The sequence below is a fragment of the Gorilla gorilla genome, chromosome 14 (genome assembly GCF_029281585.2).
Source record: "Gorilla gorilla gorilla isolate KB3781 chromosome 14, NHGRI_mGorGor1-v2.1_pri, whole genome shotgun sequence".
Lineage (NCBI taxonomy): Eukaryota > Metazoa > Chordata > Mammalia > Primates > Hominidae > Gorilla > Gorilla gorilla.
The window spans coordinates 120,192,817-120,216,985 of NC_073238.2; the positions used below are offsets into that span (position 1 = coordinate 120,192,817).

Here is a 24,169-nt window from a genome sequence, read left to right on the forward strand (position 1 = left end):
AACAAACATAATTTCTAATATATAGCAGCTATCTTTGTTATATATTAAGCACACTGTCCTCATATAAAATGCTATTATTTTCCAGTTTTGGGGAAACTGGAATTTCTCTGTGTAGCCATGCTGGCAACTTGTCTCAGTTTCCTTTTTCTTTTTTACCCCCATGGCTAATAATTTTAAAATGCCCTGATAACATGCCTTTTTTATCATTCTCATTTTTAAGCCAACTAACAAAATGCCAAACAACACACTCATTAATATTATCTACTATTTATTACATATTTATAAATTATAGAAGCTAGATTGGTAAAAGCACAATTATTTTAGAAATTCTACATACATAAAATAAAGCAGCTCACCCATGTACACCCAACCAAAATATTCTATTTTTATTTATTTGTTTATTTTAAATTATTTTGAGACAGAGTCTTTCTCTGTTGCCCAGGCTGGAGTGCAGTGGTGCCATCTGGGCTCACTGCAACCTCTGCGTCCTGGGTTCAAGCAATTCTCCTGCCTCAGCCTCCCAAGCAGCTGAGACTACAGGCACACACCACCACAACTAGCTAATCTTTTTCTTTTCTTTTTTCTTTTCTTTTTTTCTTTTTTTTTTTTTTTTGACGGAGTCACGCTCTGTGGCCCAGGCTCGAGTGCAGTGACACGATCTCGGCTCACTGCAAGCTCCGCCTCCCGGGTTCACGCCATTCTCCTGCCTCAACCTCCCGAGTAACTGGGACTACAGGCGCCCACCACCAAGCCTGGCTAATTTTTTGTTTTTAGTAGAGATGGGGTTTCATCGTGTTAGCCAGGATGGTCTTGATCTCCTGACCTTGTGATCCGCCCGCCTCGGCCTCCCAAAATGCTGGGATTATAGGCGTAAGCCACCGTGCCCGGCCAATTTTTTTGTATTCTTAGTAGAGACAGGGTTTCTCCATGTTGGCCAGGCTGGTCTCCAACTCCTGACCTCAGGTGATCCGCCCCCCTCGGCCTCCCAAAGTGCTGGGATTATAGAAGATGTGAGCCACCACACCTGGCCATTCAATTTTTAAAATACTGTTTGATAATTGAGTTAAAGCCACTATACAGAGAATAATATTGGTCAAACCGAATGTGTGGCAAATGCACTTTATATTGATCAAGGTGAAGGATATAGGAGTCGAATAAATGGTATAAAATTTGGACTAAGAACCAGTTCCAGGACAAATAACATATTAGCACAGATTTGATATGAAATTTACCTAGATGATACCAAGAGGGCTTCTAGGAAATGTTCATCCTTTCATATAAAAAATAAATTGATGGGCTCAGAATTTCAAATAAGTGTTTGCTACTTACTTGAAAATAAGAAAGGGAGTGCTATTTGTCTAGAAAGTAGGTTATGTTAACATGATAAGGCATTTAAAGACATGGTAAGCTCATACAGATGTATCATGAACATGAATCAAAGATTTTACTTGATTAATAAGAGAAACAATAAGATGTTACAACCAATTCAAAGGCAAATTTAAAATCATCTACAGGTAAAACTGGTCGATTCACAGAGCAATAATCCTTAGAATTTTCACTGGACACTCTCTTTGCATTTTTCTGGAAGAAAGTCAATTGCATTTATATCATATTTTAAAAATTTTACAAAGTTGCGAAATAGCTCAAAGATGATGAAAGGCAGAGAAATCTTGGAAGACTCTGCTAGTCAGGTGATTTAGTAATCTTTACAGCTCATTTCACAGTCTTTCACAACTTTTTCCTGCATTCACTATCACACTGCATTCTCTTTCCACACCAAAGTAAGAGGAATTATTTAACCCTACCTAAGATCTCATAAAATACTAATACAACTTAAGATCCCCTCAGAAAACTACCTTGTGGTCAGCACGGGAGGAAAGGCGCCTTGACAGGGAAAAGGAATCTTCCCAACACTCACACAGGGAAGGGACGAGAGGACTATTTCATCGTGAAGTTTGGAGCTTTGGAAAGGCTATGCACATGTTATTTAAGTATGGTACAGGCAATCCATTTCATGAGGAACAAAGAATTAGGCACCACAGTTAATTTTTTCTTGCCATTTTGATATTTTTGTTTTACTGTAACTAAATGACTCAAAGTATAGTCCGATCCAGAGAGAGAAGCCACCCTTCATTTGGGCTTAATCTCAAAACACAGATGTATATTTCAATCAACAGATGACATTTGAGTCTCTGAGGGAATTTTGTCTTAACCAAAAACCTCTGAAAAATTAAGTAAAATGGACAATTCCTACAATCGCTCCACAATCATTAAGCCAACATGTATGTTAAAAGATGTGATAGAGTTAATATGTATTATATATCCACTTAAATACTGTTGCAGCAAAGGAGACAGAGAGAAGAAGGAAGAGAGACGGTAACAAGGAAAGAAGGATGGAAGAGAAGGCATGAGGACGGCTATTTGGAAATGGCACAGAGGCATTTACAGAGATCATTATGTCCTAGGGTCTCTTACCTTCCTCAGCCCTACGCAGAGTATGTATCTTCTTCATTTTAAACTTTTAAACAGGAGAAAGCTAAATGCTAATCTTGGAACTTATGAAAGCAACTTCTCTGGGCTTTTTAATATTAGATTATACTTCATGTTGAACTTTTCTCTAGCTCAGAGATTATTTGTCTATTACATAGGAACCATTTTAACACTTTTTTAAAAGAATCCACTGGCTTCTTCACATTTTTTCATGCAGTAGTTTTTCTTGAATTTTGTTTTTTATAAAAATTACTAGGAAAGTTTGTTAAATTTTCAGATTTCCAGGCCTCATATATCATCAGTAAATCTGGATCACCCTCAAAATACCCATCTTTGTCAAGCATCTTGGGTGATAATGCTGTGTCTCTCTTTAGAACCCCAAGGCTATTGAGAGGGAAATATGTGAAAAATAAGCCTGCCCATACACAACAATAACATGGGAAAGGAACAATGTAAATTTCACACTGCCTACGTGAGAGTGTGTGTGTGTGTGTGTGTGTGTGTGTGTGTGTTTGTGTGTGTAGGTGTTTTAAATATAAAACACTTAAAACTGTTTCCCGGATTATTTTCAACTGTTTGACTCCCTAGTAGTGAAGCTCTACCAAGCTACAATATCTGATGCTATCTATCTTTTTTTGCCTCTTATGATATTATTTAATTATGTGTTCACATAATTAAATGGGACTTTTTCCCCTAAATAATACTTTTGTTTTCTTTATGTTAGGCTTAACGAGAATAAGCAACATTGCATTTTTTTTTACCTTTTTAGAATAGTATAAACATTAAGTTAAAATCAGTTGCAAAATATTATTTTTTAAAATTGTTCTGAAAATAATTTTTAACCAAATAATTTAATGTTGACTTTCATGTTTTATCTGAGGCTATTTAAATTTGTCATTTACCATATTCCTAAAGCCCTTTAGTTTGCCACGCAAAAAAAGTATAGCCAAGCAGCTAGAAAATGGAAAAGTCACTCACTGAAATTATATTTATAGACATAGCAACAGGACTATTGCAGAGTAATTCCACAGTGATTTTTAGTCCTACTGATGAGCTATAATCTGTCTATAAAGTAGTAGAGGCTATAGTTTATTGGTGTGAAGCAAAGTTAAATTTAGACGTGTTCTATAAGAGGTTATTTCTACTCATTTTCAATCTAGAGTTCCAATCAGAGCTGCCTAATCTTTTTGTACTACAGGAAAGCTACTTAAATAAGCTCTACCATCTCTAAAAGGAAGCTAAATTATTCAACTTCCTTATCAAACTTTCCTTTGGAACAAGGAATTAGGCAAGAATATATTGTAAGTATGATTGTGTGAAGTTTCATGCTAGAAGCTTACCTGGCCAGAGAGTTAGACTGTACCATTCTATAACAGGTGTTCTAATTTAAACTATGTATATATTTTATTTATCCGTGTTGAGTATTTCTATGGCATCCTATTTACTAGGTTATAAACTTTTCCATAACTTTTATTATTATAAGTAATGAAATTATTTATTTATACTGAATGAATCTTTGATATGCTGAGAATAATGCCAATGGGACTATGATGTTTCCCAAGTCCTTCAATAAATATCTAAACCATATAATTGCAGGCATCACATAGGAAGACAGAAATTGTTTCGATTTGCTAAACATCTTTCAAAAGATTTTACTCAAAACACTGCTTATTACTAGAAAGTGTGAGTGTGTGCGTGCGTGCGTGTGTGTGTGTGTGCGTGTGTATTTTAGGAACATGATCATTTGTAATACATAGATATTGTCTTACTAATGGCACTATTCTGCTTCTTCAAAATTATCTCAAGGCAAAGGGCAATAGATTAATCAATAAATGACAATGTTCTATCAACTTGCATTTTAAAATAAAGTCAGAAAATGCTACAAATTCGTAATCAATTATTTCACGGTGAAATTAATCAGTTTAAGGGTTTGGGGATTGACTGACTAAAGCCAGCAAACGTGTATCTAAAACAAAATCTGACATGCATAAATTTACAATTATATGAAACAAATCGGCTGCAAGAAAATACTCCAGAATGGAAAAAGTTAAGATTGCAATTACTCTTTTCAAGTTGGAATTGGGAATTGGGGAAGAGAGGAAGTTGGAGAAAAGCCAGAGTCAAAATTTTGGTGAGAAATAAAGAATAGTTGAAGGAGTGTTTTCACAAGTGTCCTTAAGGCTTTGAAAATGTCATTCCTCTTCTGGAAATCTCATGACTTTTAAAAAGTAAAAGACAAACGTGATGATAAATCTGAAATTAAGCAGAAGATTGTGTTTCCCTTTCTGAACGAACATTCACCTCATTTTTTTCTAGACATTCCAAGGTGATTCTAAATGGCAATTTGCACTGTCATTTTAAAAGAATTTCTCAGATATTTGCTGGGCACTTTATGGAAGGAGACACTGAGGTAAAGATGTTAAGCTGCATACTCCTAGTGAGATAAGAAAGCAGAAGTGAAGTCAGCCTTAGAAACCAGATCTCCAGACTCCTGGGCCTTCATTCTTAAACCACACTCTCATTTAATATATCCACTGTGGCTTTTACCATGACAAAAAACGTAATTGGATCCATGAATGCAGAGCCTTGGAGGGCACTATCAGCATTACACATTATCTTTCATCTTGAAATCTCACAAAGCTTTATTAAACTGTTCAAAAAGGAAGTGTTATTGTTCCCAGATACCTCTCTCTCCCCAAAAGATAGCTCAAGTGGATTTATCAGGTGGCTAAATGGGAGTACTAAAGAGGTTAAATTTAATTCAGGAAAGGATCTTTCCCTTAGGAACACAGAAGCTTTTGTAGTGTTGGTGCTAAAATGGTTCCCTTGTCAGAGGAGTTACGTTTTGAGATCCTCTAAGCAAATTCAGAAAAGGAGAGGAACTTGACCACAGAAACTGTGTTTGATACATTTGAGCAGCAAAGTAAGTTTTCATTCCATGGCATGCTGTAATGTGGGCAGGTAAAAATATCTCAGATTGATCAATTCCGCTAAATTAGATTAATCAAAGGCTGTATGAAGGTAAAATAAAGAAAAAATTAGAAATAATCTGGGTGATTTAGGGTGAAGAATATTACATTATGAACCTTTAAGGCAATTTGAAATCCAATCATTTTTATTTAAAAAGTTTAATATGTAAATACTCTCAATTTAAGACAGAATGTAAGATGTTGGTAGTGTCTTTATTGGAATATCTATTTACAGAACTTAGGAGGAAAAATGTCTGTGTAATGGCTTCAATTATTCACATTTATTTTGTGTGTTTTCCATAAAGAAAAACTAAGAACTGCACACTAAATTTTTATGAATGCACACTCATATATATATATACCCACATTTTTAAATGGGTTATGATAGGGGAGAGGACTATGAAAATAACTCTAAATAATATTTATTGGAGGGTCTCATTCTCATACTAGTTTATTAAAATTTTATGTAAATAATTCTCCACATTAATGTATATTTTTTGCAGACTCTTTCAGAGACATTTTAACTCACAATTTGGGAAAACCAATGAGAGAAGAAAAAAGAAATTCTTATCTGAAACTTGAACTTATCAAAACTCACTTGTCTAGAAATTAGCCTGGGAACATCCAGGCACTGGAATTTCTCACTTTTTTTCCTTCTCCCTCTCAACTTCGGTACTGAAAGGAGAAAGTCATTTCCAAATGTCTGTGTTTTGACTTTTTAAATAGACCAAATTTAGAGTCATGTAAAGATACAATAATTAGCTTTCTTAATAATTTTCACCCAGAGGTATTTTTATAGAGAATAAAAACAACAACAAAAAAGCCTTTTCGTTATAAAACATTCACTTGTACCAAAAAACATGAATCTGTAAAAAGAAAAAAAAAATTACATATGAGGTACTACAAAAAGGGAGGTCCACAAGCCTAATTCTCCCTCTCGGTGATTTATGATGTGGGTGTAAAAAATGAGGTGGGTATTTTAAAAAATAATAAAAAGAATCCTTCCTTTACCTCATTCTAAATCTGATGAATGGCTATAAATAGGGCATGAAATTTGGGGCCAGCCACAGTTCCAATTATTCCTAATTTCCTTATACCCAAGGCATATGATTGAGTTAGAGTACCTGGTGAGTACTCTAACTCAAAACGTTTGAGTCTCAGCACGATTCCAGTCCCTGCCTCAGTTTCTCCAGGCTCCCATTGATCGGTGTCAAGCACAGTTCCTTCACCCCCTACAGAGCCCCTGTATTCCCAACCCACCACCCACCAGGGGCTCCTGTCAGCACCCATGAGCGTTTTCAAAGCCCTCTGCTGCTTACAGTTATCTCTGTAAATTGTTCTGAGGAATCCTCAGCAACTTGCTGATGAAATTTGTTAGTAGCCACAAGCTAGCGGAAGAACAACGTCACTCTTCTCTTACTTTCTCCTGTCTGCCTCCTGTAGTTCTCCCTCTAACCTGGTGGCTTACATCTTTCAATCAGGCTCATTTTGTATAAAGCAGGCCTTTATGTCAGAAGCTGAGACCTCCAACAGATGGAAACGAAAACCATCCTGCTACCAGACCTTGGATCTGGAAGGTCAGTCTTGGTGCTTGTTTTTCCCAAAGTCACTGAGGCTCTTCAAGGCTGTGACACCTTACCTTTGGTGCAGTCTATAAGATAGAGTTTCTACTCTCCCTAAATTATACTTCCTCCGGTGCAGATTAATTAGTGATTTACTTCTGGGTTACATACCTAAAACATATTGGTTATAAAAATAATCCTACACAAATGCCAGTCACATAAAAATGAACTGAATGTAAAAATTAGAAACTAACCAGGCATAGTGGCTCATGCTTGTAATCCCATACTTTGGAAGGCCAAAGTAGGAGGACTGCTTGAGCCCAGGAGTTCAACCAGGGAAACCTAGATGCCATCTCTACAAAGAATTAAAAAATTAGCCAGACATGTTGGTGCATGCCTGTAGTCCCAGCTTCTTGGGAAGCTGAGGAGGGAGGATCCCTTGAACCCAGAAAGGAGAGTATTCAGTGAGCCGAGATCACAGCACTGCAGTCCAGACTGGGTGACAGAGCCAAACAACCTATAAACTAAAACATTTAAAAAATCTACTTATGACAGAAAAACATGATTTGTGAGATAAATATTTATCAGGTATCTACCAGAGCAATTTAATTCCTAAAAATAGGCACATAGTTTTTAAAATAATAGAATATCATGAGAGTCATTTCCAAAAGGCATGATTCTATGTCTTGAACATTAATTATTTCACTTGTAAAATTTCATTAAAAATTTATTTAACTTGTTATGTTTAAGACTTTGCCTCAAACCAAAATAGAATCTATCATTTAAAATATTTTTCAAAAGATCTCTACTGTGCAGTATTATTTAACAATCTGTAATGATAGTTAATACTATGAAATATATTTGGTTTCTTGGTCATTTGTGATCATCCAGTTAGGCAATTATTTTAAGCCAAAGCAGCCTATAAGAAATTTTAAGATGAGTTTTCTTAGAACAACATCTAACAATACAGCTGCACTTCAATGAAAAATGATTGTTTTTCACACAAATGTACCTTATACAGATGTACTTTTCTAAAGAACCTTTTCTTCAGATTCACCAGGAAGATTATGGTGTGTTTCTTTAATTAGAGGATTTCTGCAATTGTGTGGTTTACTGGTCTGTACAGAAGCTTCCCTTAGTACACATTCAATAGTCAATTGGTATCGAGGAGTGCTGAAACCTGGAAGAATTTTCCAACTGAACAGCGCAGATGCATACTCACCCATTTGTATTTTTGCAAACTAGGACAATAGCAGCTTTTCTTAGGGGCTTATATAAAATTCCAAAGAGAAAGGGCACTGTGTTCTTTTCTGTTCAAGAATAGACTTGATTACACATTTTGGGGCATAGGGTTTAAAGGAATGTAGGAAAAGGGAGTCTCCAGTTGCCTACATTTAGACTAGACCCTTCTCTGCACCTTCCATGGAAGGGTAGTGTGAAAGATATTTTAAACCAATTGATTTATCTTGCTTTATTTCTGAGCATCTTGACTCCAACTGTATTGCAATTAGAAATAATTTTTTTTAAATGGCGTAGACTCTGATTTGTCCTATGCCCTTCTTCTAAATTCCAAGAGTCTATGTTCCTTGACAGTAGGACTTTGTTTTGCTATTTCATTATGCCAAACACCAATACCCATGCCTGGCAAATAGCAGATGCCCGCCTACTTGGCTGAAAAAATGGGTGATCTTCAATTTTTAGTCAAACTAACCCACTCTTGTCTACTCATTTGTGTTGCTTTTTGTCTCACAGTTTGATTATCTCATCAATTCATTTATTTGTTGATTCATCCATTCATTCAACAACTATTCACTGGGCACTAACATATACTTAGGTTTTGTTCAGAGTTCTCAGAATTCAGTGTGCACAGCACCATTTATCTTTATCTCTTTATCTTCGCTACAAATTTCTCCTCACCTTTTAGAACACAGCCCCCGTCTTTCCATTTGATGTTGCTTCCCAAAACAAGTACATAGCTTTGTTTCTGTTGGTATTGTTTCTTGGTTTTTTCAAGGGATCTTTGCCAATCACAATAAAAGAAAATAGGAAAGACCGAAAGAGCAACAAACATTACAGAAGTGTAAGAATGCTAGAAGGTCCTATCAGTATTGTCTGTGATCTATATTTCCTGACACCTTTATTGAAATTCTCCAGGGCTTTGTATTAGCTTTTTAGGGCTGACATAATACACTATTGCAAACCGAGTGCCTTAAACCAGTTTTAGGCAATTTATTGTCTCATAGTTCTGGAGGGTAGAAGTCTGAAATTAACACACAGGCTGGTTCCCACTGGACGGAGAATCTGTGCCAGGCTTCTCTCCGACTTCCTGGTGGTGGCCGGCAATGCGCCACCTTCCTTGGCTGGCAGGCACATCAGTCAATCTCTACCTCTGTCTTCACATGGTCACCATTCCCTGTGGCTCTGCTCCTCTTCCTAGAAAGACACCAGCAATATTGGATGTAGAGCCCACTCTACTCTAGTATTACCTCATCTTAACTAAGTACATCCACAATGACCCTATTTCCAAATAAGGGCACATTCTGGGGTTCTGGAAATGACATAAATTTTGAGGGGACACCATTTAAACCAGTAAAGACTACTTTTGTGAATTTTAAGAAACTCATAGAAAGAGTTCACATAGACTCTTGGAATTTAGAAGAAGGGGCATAGGACAAATCAGTCTCTGCCATTTAAAAAAATTATTTTTAATTGCAATACAGTTGGAGTCAAGATGCTCAGAAATAAAGCAAGATAAATCAATTGGAAGACATTTTCTCTGATGTCTTCTTTAGCAGAAGCCTTTATAAACTCCTTTATCTATAAGAACCCCTGAAAATAAAATAGGTCAGAATAATAGGTCATTTTTCAATGACAAAATATTTAATAACACATAGTATTTATCATTTTAGTACATAACAATATTCAGCCAGTCACATCTTATAAATTGAAATAGTAAGATTAAAATCCCCTGTCATTAAAATTTCATTTCTTTTTCTTCTAAGTAAAACTTGATGATTTTAGTCTTTTGAAGGCTGTCATTTTCTAAATCAGTATTTGAATAATGGTAGATTGTGGTAGTGAAATGAGCTGTGTGAACTAGCAGATACAGTATTTTACCTTTTCTGGCTTGTGTATTACATGGAATTTTACATGTGTTTTTGGTTCCTAAGAGTCATTAAGGAAGGAGAGAAATGTCAATGGTAGACATTTGCCACTTGGTTTTGGTTTGCTGGCATCTGTATTAGGGTTCTCCAGACAGATAGAACCAATAGGATAGATATAGATAATAGATACATAGATGGATGGATGGATGGATAGATACATAGATAGGTAGATAGATAGATAGATAGATAGATAGATAGATAGATAGATAGATAGATGGATAGATAGATAGATAGATAGATAGATAGATAGATAGATAGATAGCATTTGTTAGGAGAATTGGCTCGTGATTATAGAGACTGAAAAGCCTCCAGACAAGCCATCTGCAAGCTGGAGATCCTGGCATGGAGTAGTGTGGCCCTGGAAGTCAATGGTGTAACTCTCAGACCAAGATCTAAGGAGTAAGAACTCGGCTATGGGAAGTGGGGTGCTAGTGTAATACCTAGAGTCCAAAAAGTGGAGTTCTGTTGTCCAAGAGCAGGGAATGAAGAGTAAGTTCCAGCCCTAAGAAGGAGAGAAACACATATTCCTTCCTCTATCTTATTCCATCTGGGCCATCAGCTGATGAGACGGCACCTGCCCACGGTAAGGAGGGATCTTCCTCACTCAGTCCACTGACGCAGATGCCAAAGTCTTCTGGAAACATCCTCACAGAAACACCAAGAATCATGCTTTACCAGTTCTCTGGGTATTTCCATAATTCAGTCCATTTGACATCTAAAATTATCACAGCATCTAAACCAGCCTCCTCTTTGAGCAAGATCTCCACATGTTAACCTAGTAATGTGGATTTCCATTTCCAACAATACTTTTCTTCTTAGTATTGAACTCCTTGGAAACATATTAATCGGGCCATTGTGTTTTTTCATTTTGCTTTATAATAGCAATAGTCCTGGGCACAATTTATTCAAAACCCAGTGTCAGGACCTGTGAAAATAGTTGAACTAAAGTATTTCATTTATTACTCCCAAGAAGCCTATGGTGAACATGCCATTATCATCCCACTTTAAAGAAGATTTTGGTCTTAACTTGGTTCTGTCATTGTTCACAGTACCACAGGTGAATGGAGGAGCTAGGATTTGAATTCAAACCCCTATACCTCCAGGGACTCTGGTCTAAACTAAAACACATACTGTCTGCCCCACTCTCTGAAGTGGCTATTTCATATAAGTTTTTATTCATTAAAACTGTGATCCTCCTGTCCAAACCCTTAAATCTTGGCAGACATCCTTTCTGCCAAGATCAAAGAGAAAATAAAAGCCATAAAAAACAGACTCCCTTAATATCCCACCCTTAGGATCCAGCATTCAAACCCATCTGCTCTTATCTCTCCAATGAGGAAAACTCTTTCCTCTATCAAACCTCTGGATCTCATCCTTTTCTGTGGTAGTGGAAACAAACTATTGATTCAAATTTTCTCTCTCCCTTGTATCCTTCTCATCAGTATTTAAATATGTTCTAGGCTCTGATATCCTAATAACAAGAATCCTTTACCCTTCAGCTAACAATCTCTCTCTCTCTCTACTCTCCTCTCTTCCTTTAGAAGACAAACATTTAATGCTTTTTATGCTTGCTGTAGTCTGTTCTCACACTGCTAATAAAGACATACCTGAGACAAAGGAAAGAGGTTTAAATGACTCACATTTCCAGATGGCTGGGAAGGCCTTACAATTATGGCAGAAGATGAAGGAAGAGCAAAGGGACTTATATGGCAGCGGTCGAGAGAGAGCCTGTGTAGAAAAATTCCCCTTTATAAAACCATCAGATCTCATGAGACTTATTCACTATCACGAGAACAGCACAGGAAAGACCTGCCCCCATGATTCAATTACCTCCCACTGGGTCCCTCCCATGACACGTGGGATTGTGGAAACTACAATTCAAGTTGAGATATGGGTGGGGACACAGCCAAACCATATTACTTGCTACCTCTATTTCATCATTTCTCAGTCATCCTACTTTCTTTTGTCTCATGCCTTATTTAACTAAATTCCTTTTCATTAGTCCATAATGTTACTCTGAATTGAATGGCATTTTTTAACTCTCATTTTTTTTTTAACTTCTAAGTAGCATGAAGAAGGACTGTGTGGTTCCTACCCTTAGCTTCTGTGGGAGCTCTCATTTCTTATTCTCCATCACTCTGCTCTTTTTCTCAGTCTCTTTTGCCAGCTCCTCTGCTTTGACCTTGGTGTAAGTTTTTTTTTATTTTTTTTTTTCTTCGAGATGGAGTCTCACTCTGTCACCCAAGCTGGAGTGCAGTGGTGCGATCATGGCTCACTGCAACCTCCGCCTTCCAGGTACAAGCAATTATCCTGCCTCAGCCTCCTGGAACTGGAATTACAGGTGCCCACCACCACGTCTGGCTACTTTTTGTATTTTTAGTAGAGACATGGTTTCACCATGTTGTTCAGGCTGGTGTCAAACTCCCAACCTCGTGATCTGCCTGCTTCTGCTCTTCAAAGTGCTGGGATTACAGGCATGAGCCACTGCGCCCGGCCAGTTTTTAAGAGTTCAAATGAAATTGTGAACTTGGAAATAGGAACTTTTTTTAAAATCAACTTTACAGAGGCATAACTGACACACTAAACTGTACATATTTAAAATGTATAATTGGATAAGTTTTTACATGTGAATATACCCTAAAAACATTACCACGATAATGTTTACCACAAACCTATTATCTCTGAGGTTTTCTTATGCTCCTTTTAATCTCTCCTCTTTTCTTTATCTACCCCTTTCCCTCTCCTTCCTCTCCCCAGTTCTCAAATAAGTAATTTTTGTCATTGTGTATTAGTTTGCATTTACTGGAGTAAGGTATAAACAGGATGGCACAGTGTTTGCTCTATTTTGTTTGGATTCTTTTACTCAGTATAATTATTTTTAGTCTCATCTTTGTTGAGTCGTATTCCACTGCATCACAGTTTCTTTATCCATCCATTCCTCTGTTGATGGGCATTAGAGTTGTCTCCAGGTTTCAGCTGCTGTAAGTAAAGATGTGATAATTTGTGTAGAGGTCTTATAATGAACATATGCTTTTACTTCCATGGGTAAATACCTAGATCAATTGAATAGATCTTATAGTAGTTGGATAGATCACCCTTTATTTAAGGAATCTGCTTCATTATTGTTTTTCAAAGTAATTTAACCATTTTGCATTCCTACAGACAGGATATGAGTGTTCTAGTTTCTCCATATTCTCACCAACACTTGGTATGGTCAGCATTTTTAGTTTTAGACTTTTAAAAAAGAGTGCAGTGCTATCTCGTTATGCTTTCATTTGCATTTTCCTAATGACTAATGATATTGAGCATCTTTTCATATGCATATTCTCTACCCATTTTTTTTCAGTGGTCTGCTAAAGCTTTTGCTCATTTTTATTTTTTTTTTCTCTTATTGAGCATTGAGGTTTCTTTATACTTTCTGGATACAAATCTTACATTAGATATATCCTTTGTAAATCTTTTCTTGTGTACCATGGAGAATTGTCTTTTAATTCTCTTAATAATGACTTTTAAAGAGCAGAAGCTCTTTTTCATTTCTTTGTTATTTTTGTTGTTGCGATTGTTTAATTTTTATGAAGTCCAGTTTATCACATTTATTCTTCCATGGATCATGTTTTGTTCTGTTGCATCTAATACATCTTTACTTAATGCTAATTGACACTGTTAGTCTCATATGTTTTCTTCCATGAGTTTTATAGTTTAAGATTTTACACCAACATCTATAATTCAACTTGAGTTAAATTTTAAATATGGATCAAAATTAACCGTTTTGTAATGAATACTCAGATGTTCCAACACCATTTGTTGAAAATATGATATTGCTATTCTCCCAACAAGTTTCCTTTGCCCCTTGGCCAAAATCAGTTGTCCATATATGTATAGGTCTATTTTTTTTTTTACTTTCTATTTTATCCTATTGATTTGTCTATCTTAATGCTAATAACTGTCTTAAAAATATACTTATTCCCAGTTTTGTTCTTTTAGAAAAGTGTTACAGCTATAATAATTCTTTTGCGTTTACATAGGAATTTTAAATTCAGCTTGTCAATTTCCACAATGTAGCTTGCTGGGATTACATGGAAGCTATAGATGAATTTGGGGACAACTGACATCTTAAGAATATTGTCTTCCAACCCATTAAAAATGTATCTTTCTGCATTTATTTAGGTAATCATTAATTTTTCCTTAGTGTTTTCTATTTTTAACTGTGTGAAACTTTCACAGATTTTGTCAGATTTATCTGGAAATATTTTATATCTTTTGCTATTATAAGTACAATTTTTTAAAATTCAATTACATATTGTTCTTTGCTCTTGTATCAAGTGATTTTAATGTTATATATTAAATTTGAATTTTGAAACCTCACTAAAATCATGCATTAGCTCTTATACCTTTTTGTATGTTTCATAGTTATTTATATAGTTTATGATATTGTCTACAGATAAAACCAGTTTATTTCTTCCTATACAATTTGGATGCCTTTTATTTATTGCTGCCTTACTACTATGAATGCAAATTTCAATATCAAATTAAACAGAAATATTGAAAGCAGACAATCTTGTCTTTTACCTGAACTTAGGTAATCTCAGGCAATTGTTGGGCTCAATGTATTTGCTTATTTTTCTGTCCTTGGCTGCCTGATGTTTTTTGTCTCTATAACCATCGTTTCAAATGTCCTGTCTGTTTCTTGATGGTTTGTTTTTTCTTATGGCAGGGTTAGTCTGGTCCTTTTTGTTCATATTAGTCTGAAATAGTCCACATTGTTCTTTAAAATGTTTAATGTTGATGTCAAGGTTTCTTCTATTCTGACTAAACATTATCTGGTTGAGGAAAGTTATCTACTTGCATAGCTTTGATGATAATTTGAATAGAAATGACTCCCACACTTATCTCTCCAACTCAAATCTCTCATTTGAATTCCAAAGGCATTTTTAACAACCAAATCTACAGCTCCACATAAAAATTTCACAGACAGATCAAACTTGGCATGTCAAAAAATGAACCCATGCTCAACCCACCACTTACTTGATCTGTTGGATTTTGTGTCTCAACAAATGGCATCATCATCTGGAAGAAACCTGGAAGTCAACCACGACTCTGCTTCCATCCCTCAACTCAGACTTAATCATGAAGTCCTGTTGAGTCTACCACCAAAAATATTTTTAAAACCTTTACATGTTTTCTTTCCACTAACCCTTATCTCACTTCCTTTCAATAATCCCCTGTTTGGGGTTAAACTATATCCCCAAGAAAGATATATTGCAGTCTTAATCTGCAATACCTATGAATATGACCTTATTTAGAAATAGGATATTTGCAGATGTAATCAGTTAAAATGAGGTCATTAGAGTGGCTCTACTCCATTATGACTGGGGTCCTTGTTGGAAGAGAAGAGGTACAGAGGCAGACATACACGGAGAAGAGAAGGTGAAGACATACAGGAAGAACACCATGATGATGGAGCGATATTCCAACAAGCAAGGAGCTCCATGGATTGCCAGCAACACTGGAAGCTAAGAGAAGGACATTGAACAGATTTTCCCCTAAAGTCTTTAGAGAGAGCATGTCCTGCTGAAACCTCCATCCCAAACTGGGAGAGAATAGATTTCTGTTATTTTAAGCTACTCCATTCACAGTACTCTGTTGTAGCAGCCTAGGAAACAAATCCACTCCCATCCCCATCACCTTATTTTGACAAGAGCCACTTCAGCTCCTATGTGCCACCTGGTATAGTGCTTAGTCCCTTTATGTGCTACTCCAGGCAGAAGTCAGAGTGATCTCGTAAAAAAGCAAATTGGAACATGTCATTGCCCTTCTTCAAACTTTTAGTGGCTCCTTATTATTTTAAGGATGCTGTCCAGGATCTAAAACAGGATCTAAATGGACCTCAATAATCTGCTCTCCACCCTTTTCTTCATACGCGCTCACTCATTGGAGTGTTTTTTCCACTTCATCAAAGTATTCTAGTCACCCTTGCTCCTTAGTTGTCCTGCACCCTGCCCCTTTCCTTGGAATACTTTTTTCCCCAAACCCACCTGCTTCATTTGGTTAACATCTGTATATTCTTCAGATGCCACTGCCTCAGAGAAACCTCTCCAGAATATCTGATAACAAAATTGTGTGTCTGTTTCTGGGCAGCTCTCTCACCCCGTTGACCTATATAGTGTCATATGTGAACAACAGAGTGTGCTTATTTGCTTGATTTGTATAATGAATAAGACGTAGTACAAAATATTCTTTGGATGCAGCATTCATGAACGCTCTCAGTTTCCAGGTCTCAGTATCGACTATTTTCTTTCTTTCTTTTTTTTTTTTTCTTTTGAGACAAAGTTTCACTCTTGTTGCCCAGGCTGGAGTGCAATGGCGCAATCTCGGCTCACTGCAACCTCTGCCTCCCAGGTTCAAGCGATTCTCCTGCCCCAGCCTCCCGAGTAGCTGGGATTACAGGCGCCCACAACAAAGCCTGGATAATTTTTGTATTTTTTAGTAAAGATGAGGTTTCACCATGTTGGCCCAGCTGGTCTCAAACTCCTGACCTCCAGTGATCTGCCCACTTCGGCATCCCATAGTGCTGAGATTACAGGCATGAGCCATGGTACCTGGCCTCAGTATTGACTATTTTCGTACAGCTTCTATTTCTTCGTTTTCTCCCCTCTCCATTACAGGTCTACATTTCCAAACAATTCCATGGGTAACCTTAATCGTCCAAATCCTAAAACCTTAGAGTATTGGATTACAGTGGTCAGGAATTAGGGTAAGAGGAGAATGGAGGAAAAGGAGAGAGAACAGAGAACCCGTGAAAGCCAGCAGAGGGTAGGGAATAACACAATTTTGCCAGCTGATTTTGAAAATACCCGGAGTCTCACATATATGCAATTATTTAGCAATTGTTTTGCACACGAACCAAATCAGTAAATGGACTGGCTTCTGCTCCCCATCGACTCCTCATGGTGCACTCCTCTCCTTCCCCAGGCTTTTGCTGTTGTTCTGTACTAAGGCCATGTTCTTTTTTAAAAAAGTGATCTAATTCATATGATAATATTCTGATGATGGAGCAGGAAATGATGTGATTTATCCTGTATCTTTATAAGAGCATGTGAGTTCTGTGCTCTGTAAGAAACAGGACTGGCAAACACTTTTAACATTCCCTGTCTTTGGAATTTACATTTTAGAAATCATTTCCTCTCCCCGATACCTTTTCCCTTTGTTCCTACAAAATATACCTAAATGTGTTAAGGCAGAAACTCTAAAACTATTACAGGAAAAAGAAAAAAAGAAAAAAAAAACAGTTTGCAAGAAAATAATCTAATGCTAGAGGGAATGGAGTAAATAATCATTATTTGAAGTGAAAACTAGAAAATTAATTAACCAATTTTGAAAATATACTACATACTATTTTAAAATAAAAGTTTTATATAAAATAGTGAATTCCAAATGCCTTATTTTGTTTGGGCTAAACATAAAATATTTATAGAAAATTGATCATAAAAGTCCTCTTTCTATAATTGCCTGATATTTATTTCAACATTTCTGATACAGCAAATGGAGTGACCAAGTCAACAGGCAACATTTAAAAAGCCATTTCTTTGAGATTTTGAATACTTTTGCCACCCCTGGGGACATGCTTTGAATCTGGCAGGAACATTAGCTGATCATGCTACTTCAATGTGACAGCTTCAGATTTTTAACAGGGGAAAAAGGCAGAACTAATGGATGTGAATAAGCTTAAAAGCACGGGAACTTATCAATCACTGTAAACAGCTGTATTTTGGGAAGCTAACAGAGGTACTTCTAAAAATGTAAAAAGTCAATAGATATATTTCTGGCAACTAATAATTTCAATCTGGTCTTCTTCATTTGTCTGTCCTCCAACCCCCAACCTGCCTGCCTTCTGTTTTTTTTAAGTGTAATATTCTTGTCAGCATTGATTAACATGAAAACATTCTCCTCACATGCACCATTGTACTTTCCAGAAGGAAATAACACAGTATCTAATTTTATGAAAAGATAACTCAAAAGATGAATGAAGCAAATCAAATTATTAACGTGATTATAATCTTTTTCATCCCGTTCTGATTTTATAATAGAGGACATGTACACACAATGCTATTTATAATTGGTACATTATTGGGTAATGACTATAACTATTTATCTTTTTGTTCAACCTCAGGCACATAACATCTTACGTATATATTTCAAAGAGCTTGAAAACACAATTATCTGTTTTGCTTTACAATTATTTCAAAATATTCCACTACTGTATTCCTCCACAGAGGCCTCTAACCCATTATTTTCCAGAACAAATTCGCTTTTGAAGAGATTACTAGTGTGACAATGATTCAAGAAGCACAATAAAACCCTGCTTACTCCACTGGAAAAGTGAAAAACATATTTAATTTTATTCTCTAGCCTTCTAAAGGATTAGGTTAGGATCAGGCCAAGTCATTAGACCTTAGAATCCTATGAAGAAAATGTCCTCAATATGGAGTCCCCAAGGATACAATCTTGTTTCAAATACTGTGATGGTAATCTCTCAAACTGAGAAGCTACTTTTCAATCAACATGGCTTGACTGTTTGGGGTGGAACTTGAAAGCCATCAAGATTAATTTCTTCCTATGCACAAGGCACTACATCATTTACTAAGGATAATGGGACACACAACACAGTCATGCTCTGATGAATTAACTATTCACCAGGAGAGACAAACAGTGTGAACACACCTATTGCATTACAATGCGGTAGAGCCCGGATACTGTGGGTAGTACTTACAGGACGGTGTGATTAACTCTATTACTTAGTGTGTCCAGGAAATTTGTTGGTTGGAAGTAACATCTGAGCTGGGTTTTATAAATGCGTTATTTTCCTGATAGAGAGAGTAACATTTGCATGGAAGATGGATGTCAAGTTTAATATCAGGTTTAATAGTATGAGGTCTGAAGCCAGCTGCCTGAATTTGAATTCCTGCTCCAAAATTCTTTAGCTGTGTGACTCTGCAAAAGATACTTAACCCCAGTGTTTCAGTTTCCTCACCTGAAAAATTAGGTTTAATAATTAAATTTACTCATTTCAAAGCATTCTGTGTTCACATCAGGTTTGAATCAGGTCTGCTGGGCTTTTCTGTTAGATCATATTCCAGGAATTGTTTTGCAGAGAGAGTATATCTGTATTTTTTAATTATTTTTCCCCTCAAAGACAAGTCAAATAGCTTTTCCCAATAAGTAAAGTCATACAAACCCATTTTTTAAAACTTTCTCAGTAAGCTAGACTTGTTTAATGTAAGCCTTACAGGCATTGTGGATAAACATCCTCAATTCTCAGGCAATTCCCACAATTCTTTATGCCTTTTCAGAGTCTTTCTTTGAAATTATATCCAAATATGTAGTTGTGGCAGTTAGACCCTAAGTGACCCACATAATCTTGACTTCTTGGTGGTCACACATTTGTATAACCCCTTACCCTTGAATGTGGGCAGGAGCTGGGACTTCTAACCAATGGAACATGGGAAAGGTGATGAGACGTGACTCCGGTGATGAGGTTACCTTTTACAAGACTTGGCCGACTGAGACTGGATCTCCTTACAGGCTTGAAGAAGTAAGCAGTCATGTTGGAAAAGTCTTCATGGCAAGGAACTATGAGTGGCCTCTAAGGACCGCAGGCAGCCTCTAGAACGAATGTGGACCTGCAACTACAACCAGCAAAAAGACCAGTCATGCAACCACAAGGAAATAACTTCTACCAAAGCCGAATGGGTTTGGAAGCAGATTCTTCCCAGCCAATCCTTCTGATGACAATGTAGTCTGGCCAACATCTTCACTGGACTCTGACAGACTCTATGTCTGGGATCCAGCTGATAACACGTGGTAATATGTTTTATAAAATTATATTTTTATGAAGATTTGTTACACAGTGATATAAACTAATACCATAGGTAATCAAAATCCTCTCCTGTTGTTTGGTAATATTTCATCACTAAATTATTATTGAAAGTTACACATACTGCTTTGTGAGCTGTCATAATCAGTAAAACAAACAACGGAAATTCAAAAGTCCTGTGAAGTTTTTTGAATAGTTAGTGAATTTATGTGGGAAAATATTCAAGTATATTAATTTATCTCAAATAGTAATGATGTCTCCCTTTGCCATTGTTATGGATTTATGGATTTATGTATCTGATACATGTAACATTACATTTTCAATCAATACTATTGATGGACCCTTCCCTACTTTTATAATTTCTAACTATAGTTTTAGGGAGAATACTAATAATGGAAGCATTACTTTTATTTTTTCTATAAATTCCTCTGGAAATATGTATTTCTTATGTCCTAAGGTTATTAACAAAAAGAGAAAATAATTTCTGATTTATAATTCACTTTCCTTCAAAAAATAATAACTCAGTGTCTAGTAAGGTAAAGCAAAAAAAATTAAAAGAACCCATAAGTTTATTTTAAAATACCTACTCAGAAGCAAAACTGACTTTCTATTAAAAATAAAAAAAAAAGTTTTCTTATTATTGTTTTGTTTCCTTGTTTTTAGGTGATGGGATTGTATTTGCAACTCTCTGGTCAGTAAGTGATAAAATGCCATTTCTATGCACCCACCTGGCCTGTGTGACTGGGAGAATCTCTCTTTTTATTAAATGTGCTTCAAGTTTTAACAACTGACTTTTGTTAGTGATATGATTAATCTGCCTGTGACTGTCAAACAACACAGATGATTTGCATATCTCACCTCAGCCAAGATGCCTCATCTTAGGATGAATTTCAGTTAATTCTTCTAGAAAAAACAAATAGAAAGAAAAGAATGAAATGTCGTGTAGATATGAAATGAAGTCTTCTGCCTTAATGGAATTGTATCATTATAGATAGCTTACTTAGTACTGAGAATGTAATGCTACAAATGAGGGCATTCATTATTATTTGGATGTATCTGAGACTCAAGTTAAATAAGTTACTTGCATTTCATTTATCCTGATAGGAATAAATTCAATGCTGCTAGCTCAAAATCAACGCGTTAGAGACCATGGTCAAATGTTGAGTCTTTAGAAGTGACTTCCTGTGATCAAGTTCCACTTCTATCTCTTACTTTCTCATTGTGTAATCTTGGCCAACTGTCATAATCTCTCTTAGCTTTGTAGAGTCTAAGGTGGGGTTTAAATGAAACAAAGTATTCACAGTGCTTAACACAAAGCCCTCCACATACAAACCCTCCGAACATGAACATATTCATTATCATTAGTTTACATAAGACTCTCTCCTATGTAATTTAAAGCAGATTTACTATAATGCCTTTCTTCCTCATATTTGTTATTTAAATAATTAACCAAGAAAATACACTTTACAAGTTTGGGCCATCAGGTTTTCATTTGGTTTTGTTTTGTTTTTGAGTTTTTGTTTGCTTGTTTTTTTCTGTTGTTGTTAAGCAGCTTAGACAAAGCAAGTATTCAATATGCAGGTATATTTTTAGGAAATCTTTAGGTTGATCTATGATTCCATATAAGGTTTGAGTCAACAAATTCACCTTTAACTTACAATTATCCCCCATGAAAGGAAAATATGAAATATGGATATAAGAATAATGGGCTAAATGTCCAGGAATGAAATGGAGTACTGAACTCCAGATTCTCTGTCAACGCTAGAGGAATCAGAGAGCAGTTTCATGAGCTTTAGAAGAAGAGACGTTCACATACCGTACTTGGTTATCTTTGCATGAGATTTTGCAGTAAGAGAGTAAAATTCTGAGATGGTTCTTTATAACTCCTTAAGATAATTTCTATTCATTCTCTTAGGAGTTTTTGTTTTCTGAAACTGGAACATTAATGGTCGATATTAGGTTTCTGAATAAACAATAATTTTATTAGAGATATAATTATATAAGTAAAAAATAAATTGGTAGTTTTTTTGTGTGCATTAGCAATGGTGGAATCATAATATTGGACACACAAATATATGAGTACTTAAGAGCTATTCAACTTTGCTTAAGTTTAAAATTTTTCAATGCTGTCAGAGTCTATCTACATAGCTGCATGCAATATGGATACGCATATGCATAGTTTGTACAGTAAGAATGTATATATTATACTCGGACATGTATATTATACTTAAACATATGTACATATGTACTGGCATACAAGTATGTAAATCCATATAATCCAGAGATATAGAAAGAACATAACATACATACAGAGCCTTACTTATGTTGGAAGTTTTATTGGAACATAGATTAATTCACACACAAAAATAATGCTACCTTTTAGATAAAGCATGAAGTTGTCATTAAATCAAAATGTAATATATTATTTGTCATATTAAATGATTGTAAAAAGAAGTCATTCCTCCTATAATAAATATAAGTTAAGCTAATAACAGAAATAATAAATGTGAGTTCAGCCTAATGTGGCAACTTCTGGATTTTTAGTGAACTTTAACTATTGACGGTGTGTAGTCTATTAGGGAACAAAATAATATCCTTAAAAACTTTAAATCTTGTGATACTGCTTCTTAATTGCTTTTGTAAGTTTAAAACATTTGGGGAAAGGAACTATAACCGTATCTGTTCTTTTTATTTCCAAAGCTAATTTTATTAGCTAATATCTCTCCACTCTTAAAATTAAATAAAAATATACAGAATTAATTTATACTAAACCGTTTGCATTTAGACTGAACACATTTAGAATAAGAGGGTGAGAATCACTTTATAATTCTGTATGACTACTCAAAAAAAAAAAAGACACCCAAAATACAAGAATAGTCCGGGCACCATGGCTCATGCCTGTAATCTCAGCACTTTGGGAGGCCGAGGAGGCCGGTTCACTTGAGTTCCATAGTTCAAGACAAGCGTGGCCAACATGGTGAAACCCCATCTCTACTAAAAATACAAAAAATTAGCCTGGTGTGGTGTCACACGCCTGTAATCTGAGCTACTGGGGAGGATGAGGCAGAAGAATTGCTTGAACCCAGGAGGCGGAGGTTTCAGTGAGCCAAGGTTGTGCCACTGTACTTCAGCCTGGGTGACAAAGCTAGATCCTGTCTCTCTCTCTCTCTTTTTCTCTCTCTCTCTCTATATATACGTATATGAATAATTTAATGAGTGGAGTACTTTCAAGGTGAGAGTTAGGAAAGATAATTGAAGTAAACTAATATTACTACATGTAATATTAGTTTGCAAGTTGATCCAGTTGTTTCCATATGATCAGCATTATTAGGCAATAGATGACATATCAGAGTGCTTTTCAAGATTTGCTGAAGTAGAAATTATACAGATTTCGTCCTCAAGGTACGTATTCCCTATGTTTCTAATATTCTTCATTTAAGACTTTCAAATAAGTCCTCAGGCTCAAATATATGACACTTTTTATTTTTAGTAATGTATAAATTTAGCAGTAAGAGTATATTAATATCATTATTCTTTATATACATGGATATAATATAATCTAAATGACAAGACCAAGCACATTTTGAAGATAAGCTAATATACTCAAAAATGTTATTGATACAACTATTCCATTTACCCATTGTAGACTTCACCCCAAGAATACAATTCCCTGTTGTCTATTATTTCTAGGAATACACTAATTTTTATTGTAAGTCATTTATATACATAGGTAAATTACATAAATGGACATAAAAATAAATGATTATATATGATCTTTCTTTTTTTCTCCACCTCTTCTTAATGTATATGTTAGTTTTCTCTGTATGTATATATTTTATGAATGCTGGCTCCCACCTTATTTTAAGGAAGTATAATGTGTTAGTCACAGATGTAAGGAGAAGGGATAAAGAAAAACTATCAAAGGATTGTTATATAGGAAATTACAGTCATTTTCTTCTGCTGGATTTTGGTGTAACTACTAAACTCTTCTAAACAAAACTTTACTTAATTGTTCAATCAAGATAGTAAAATAATTTATCTCATGAATCAGTAAATGAGTTAAAACCTGAAAAATATTTTGGCGCAGCCTAGTCAGTAGAAAAAGTCAAC

The 24,169-nt window shown here is 35.6% G+C and overlaps 1 protein-coding gene across 1 annotated transcript; it reads left to right on the top strand.

The window, feature by feature from the left end:
- Positions 1–2,407: 2,407 nt before the first annotated feature.
- On the top strand, positions 2,408–19,971 carry DAOA (D-amino acid oxidase activator). Its single transcript, XM_055359798.2, is given in 3 exon segments — positions 2,408–2,495; positions 19,659–19,820; positions 19,823–19,971. Coding segments are annotated over 3 exon segments (399 nt in total).
- Positions 19,972–24,169: the final 4,198 nt, after the last annotated feature.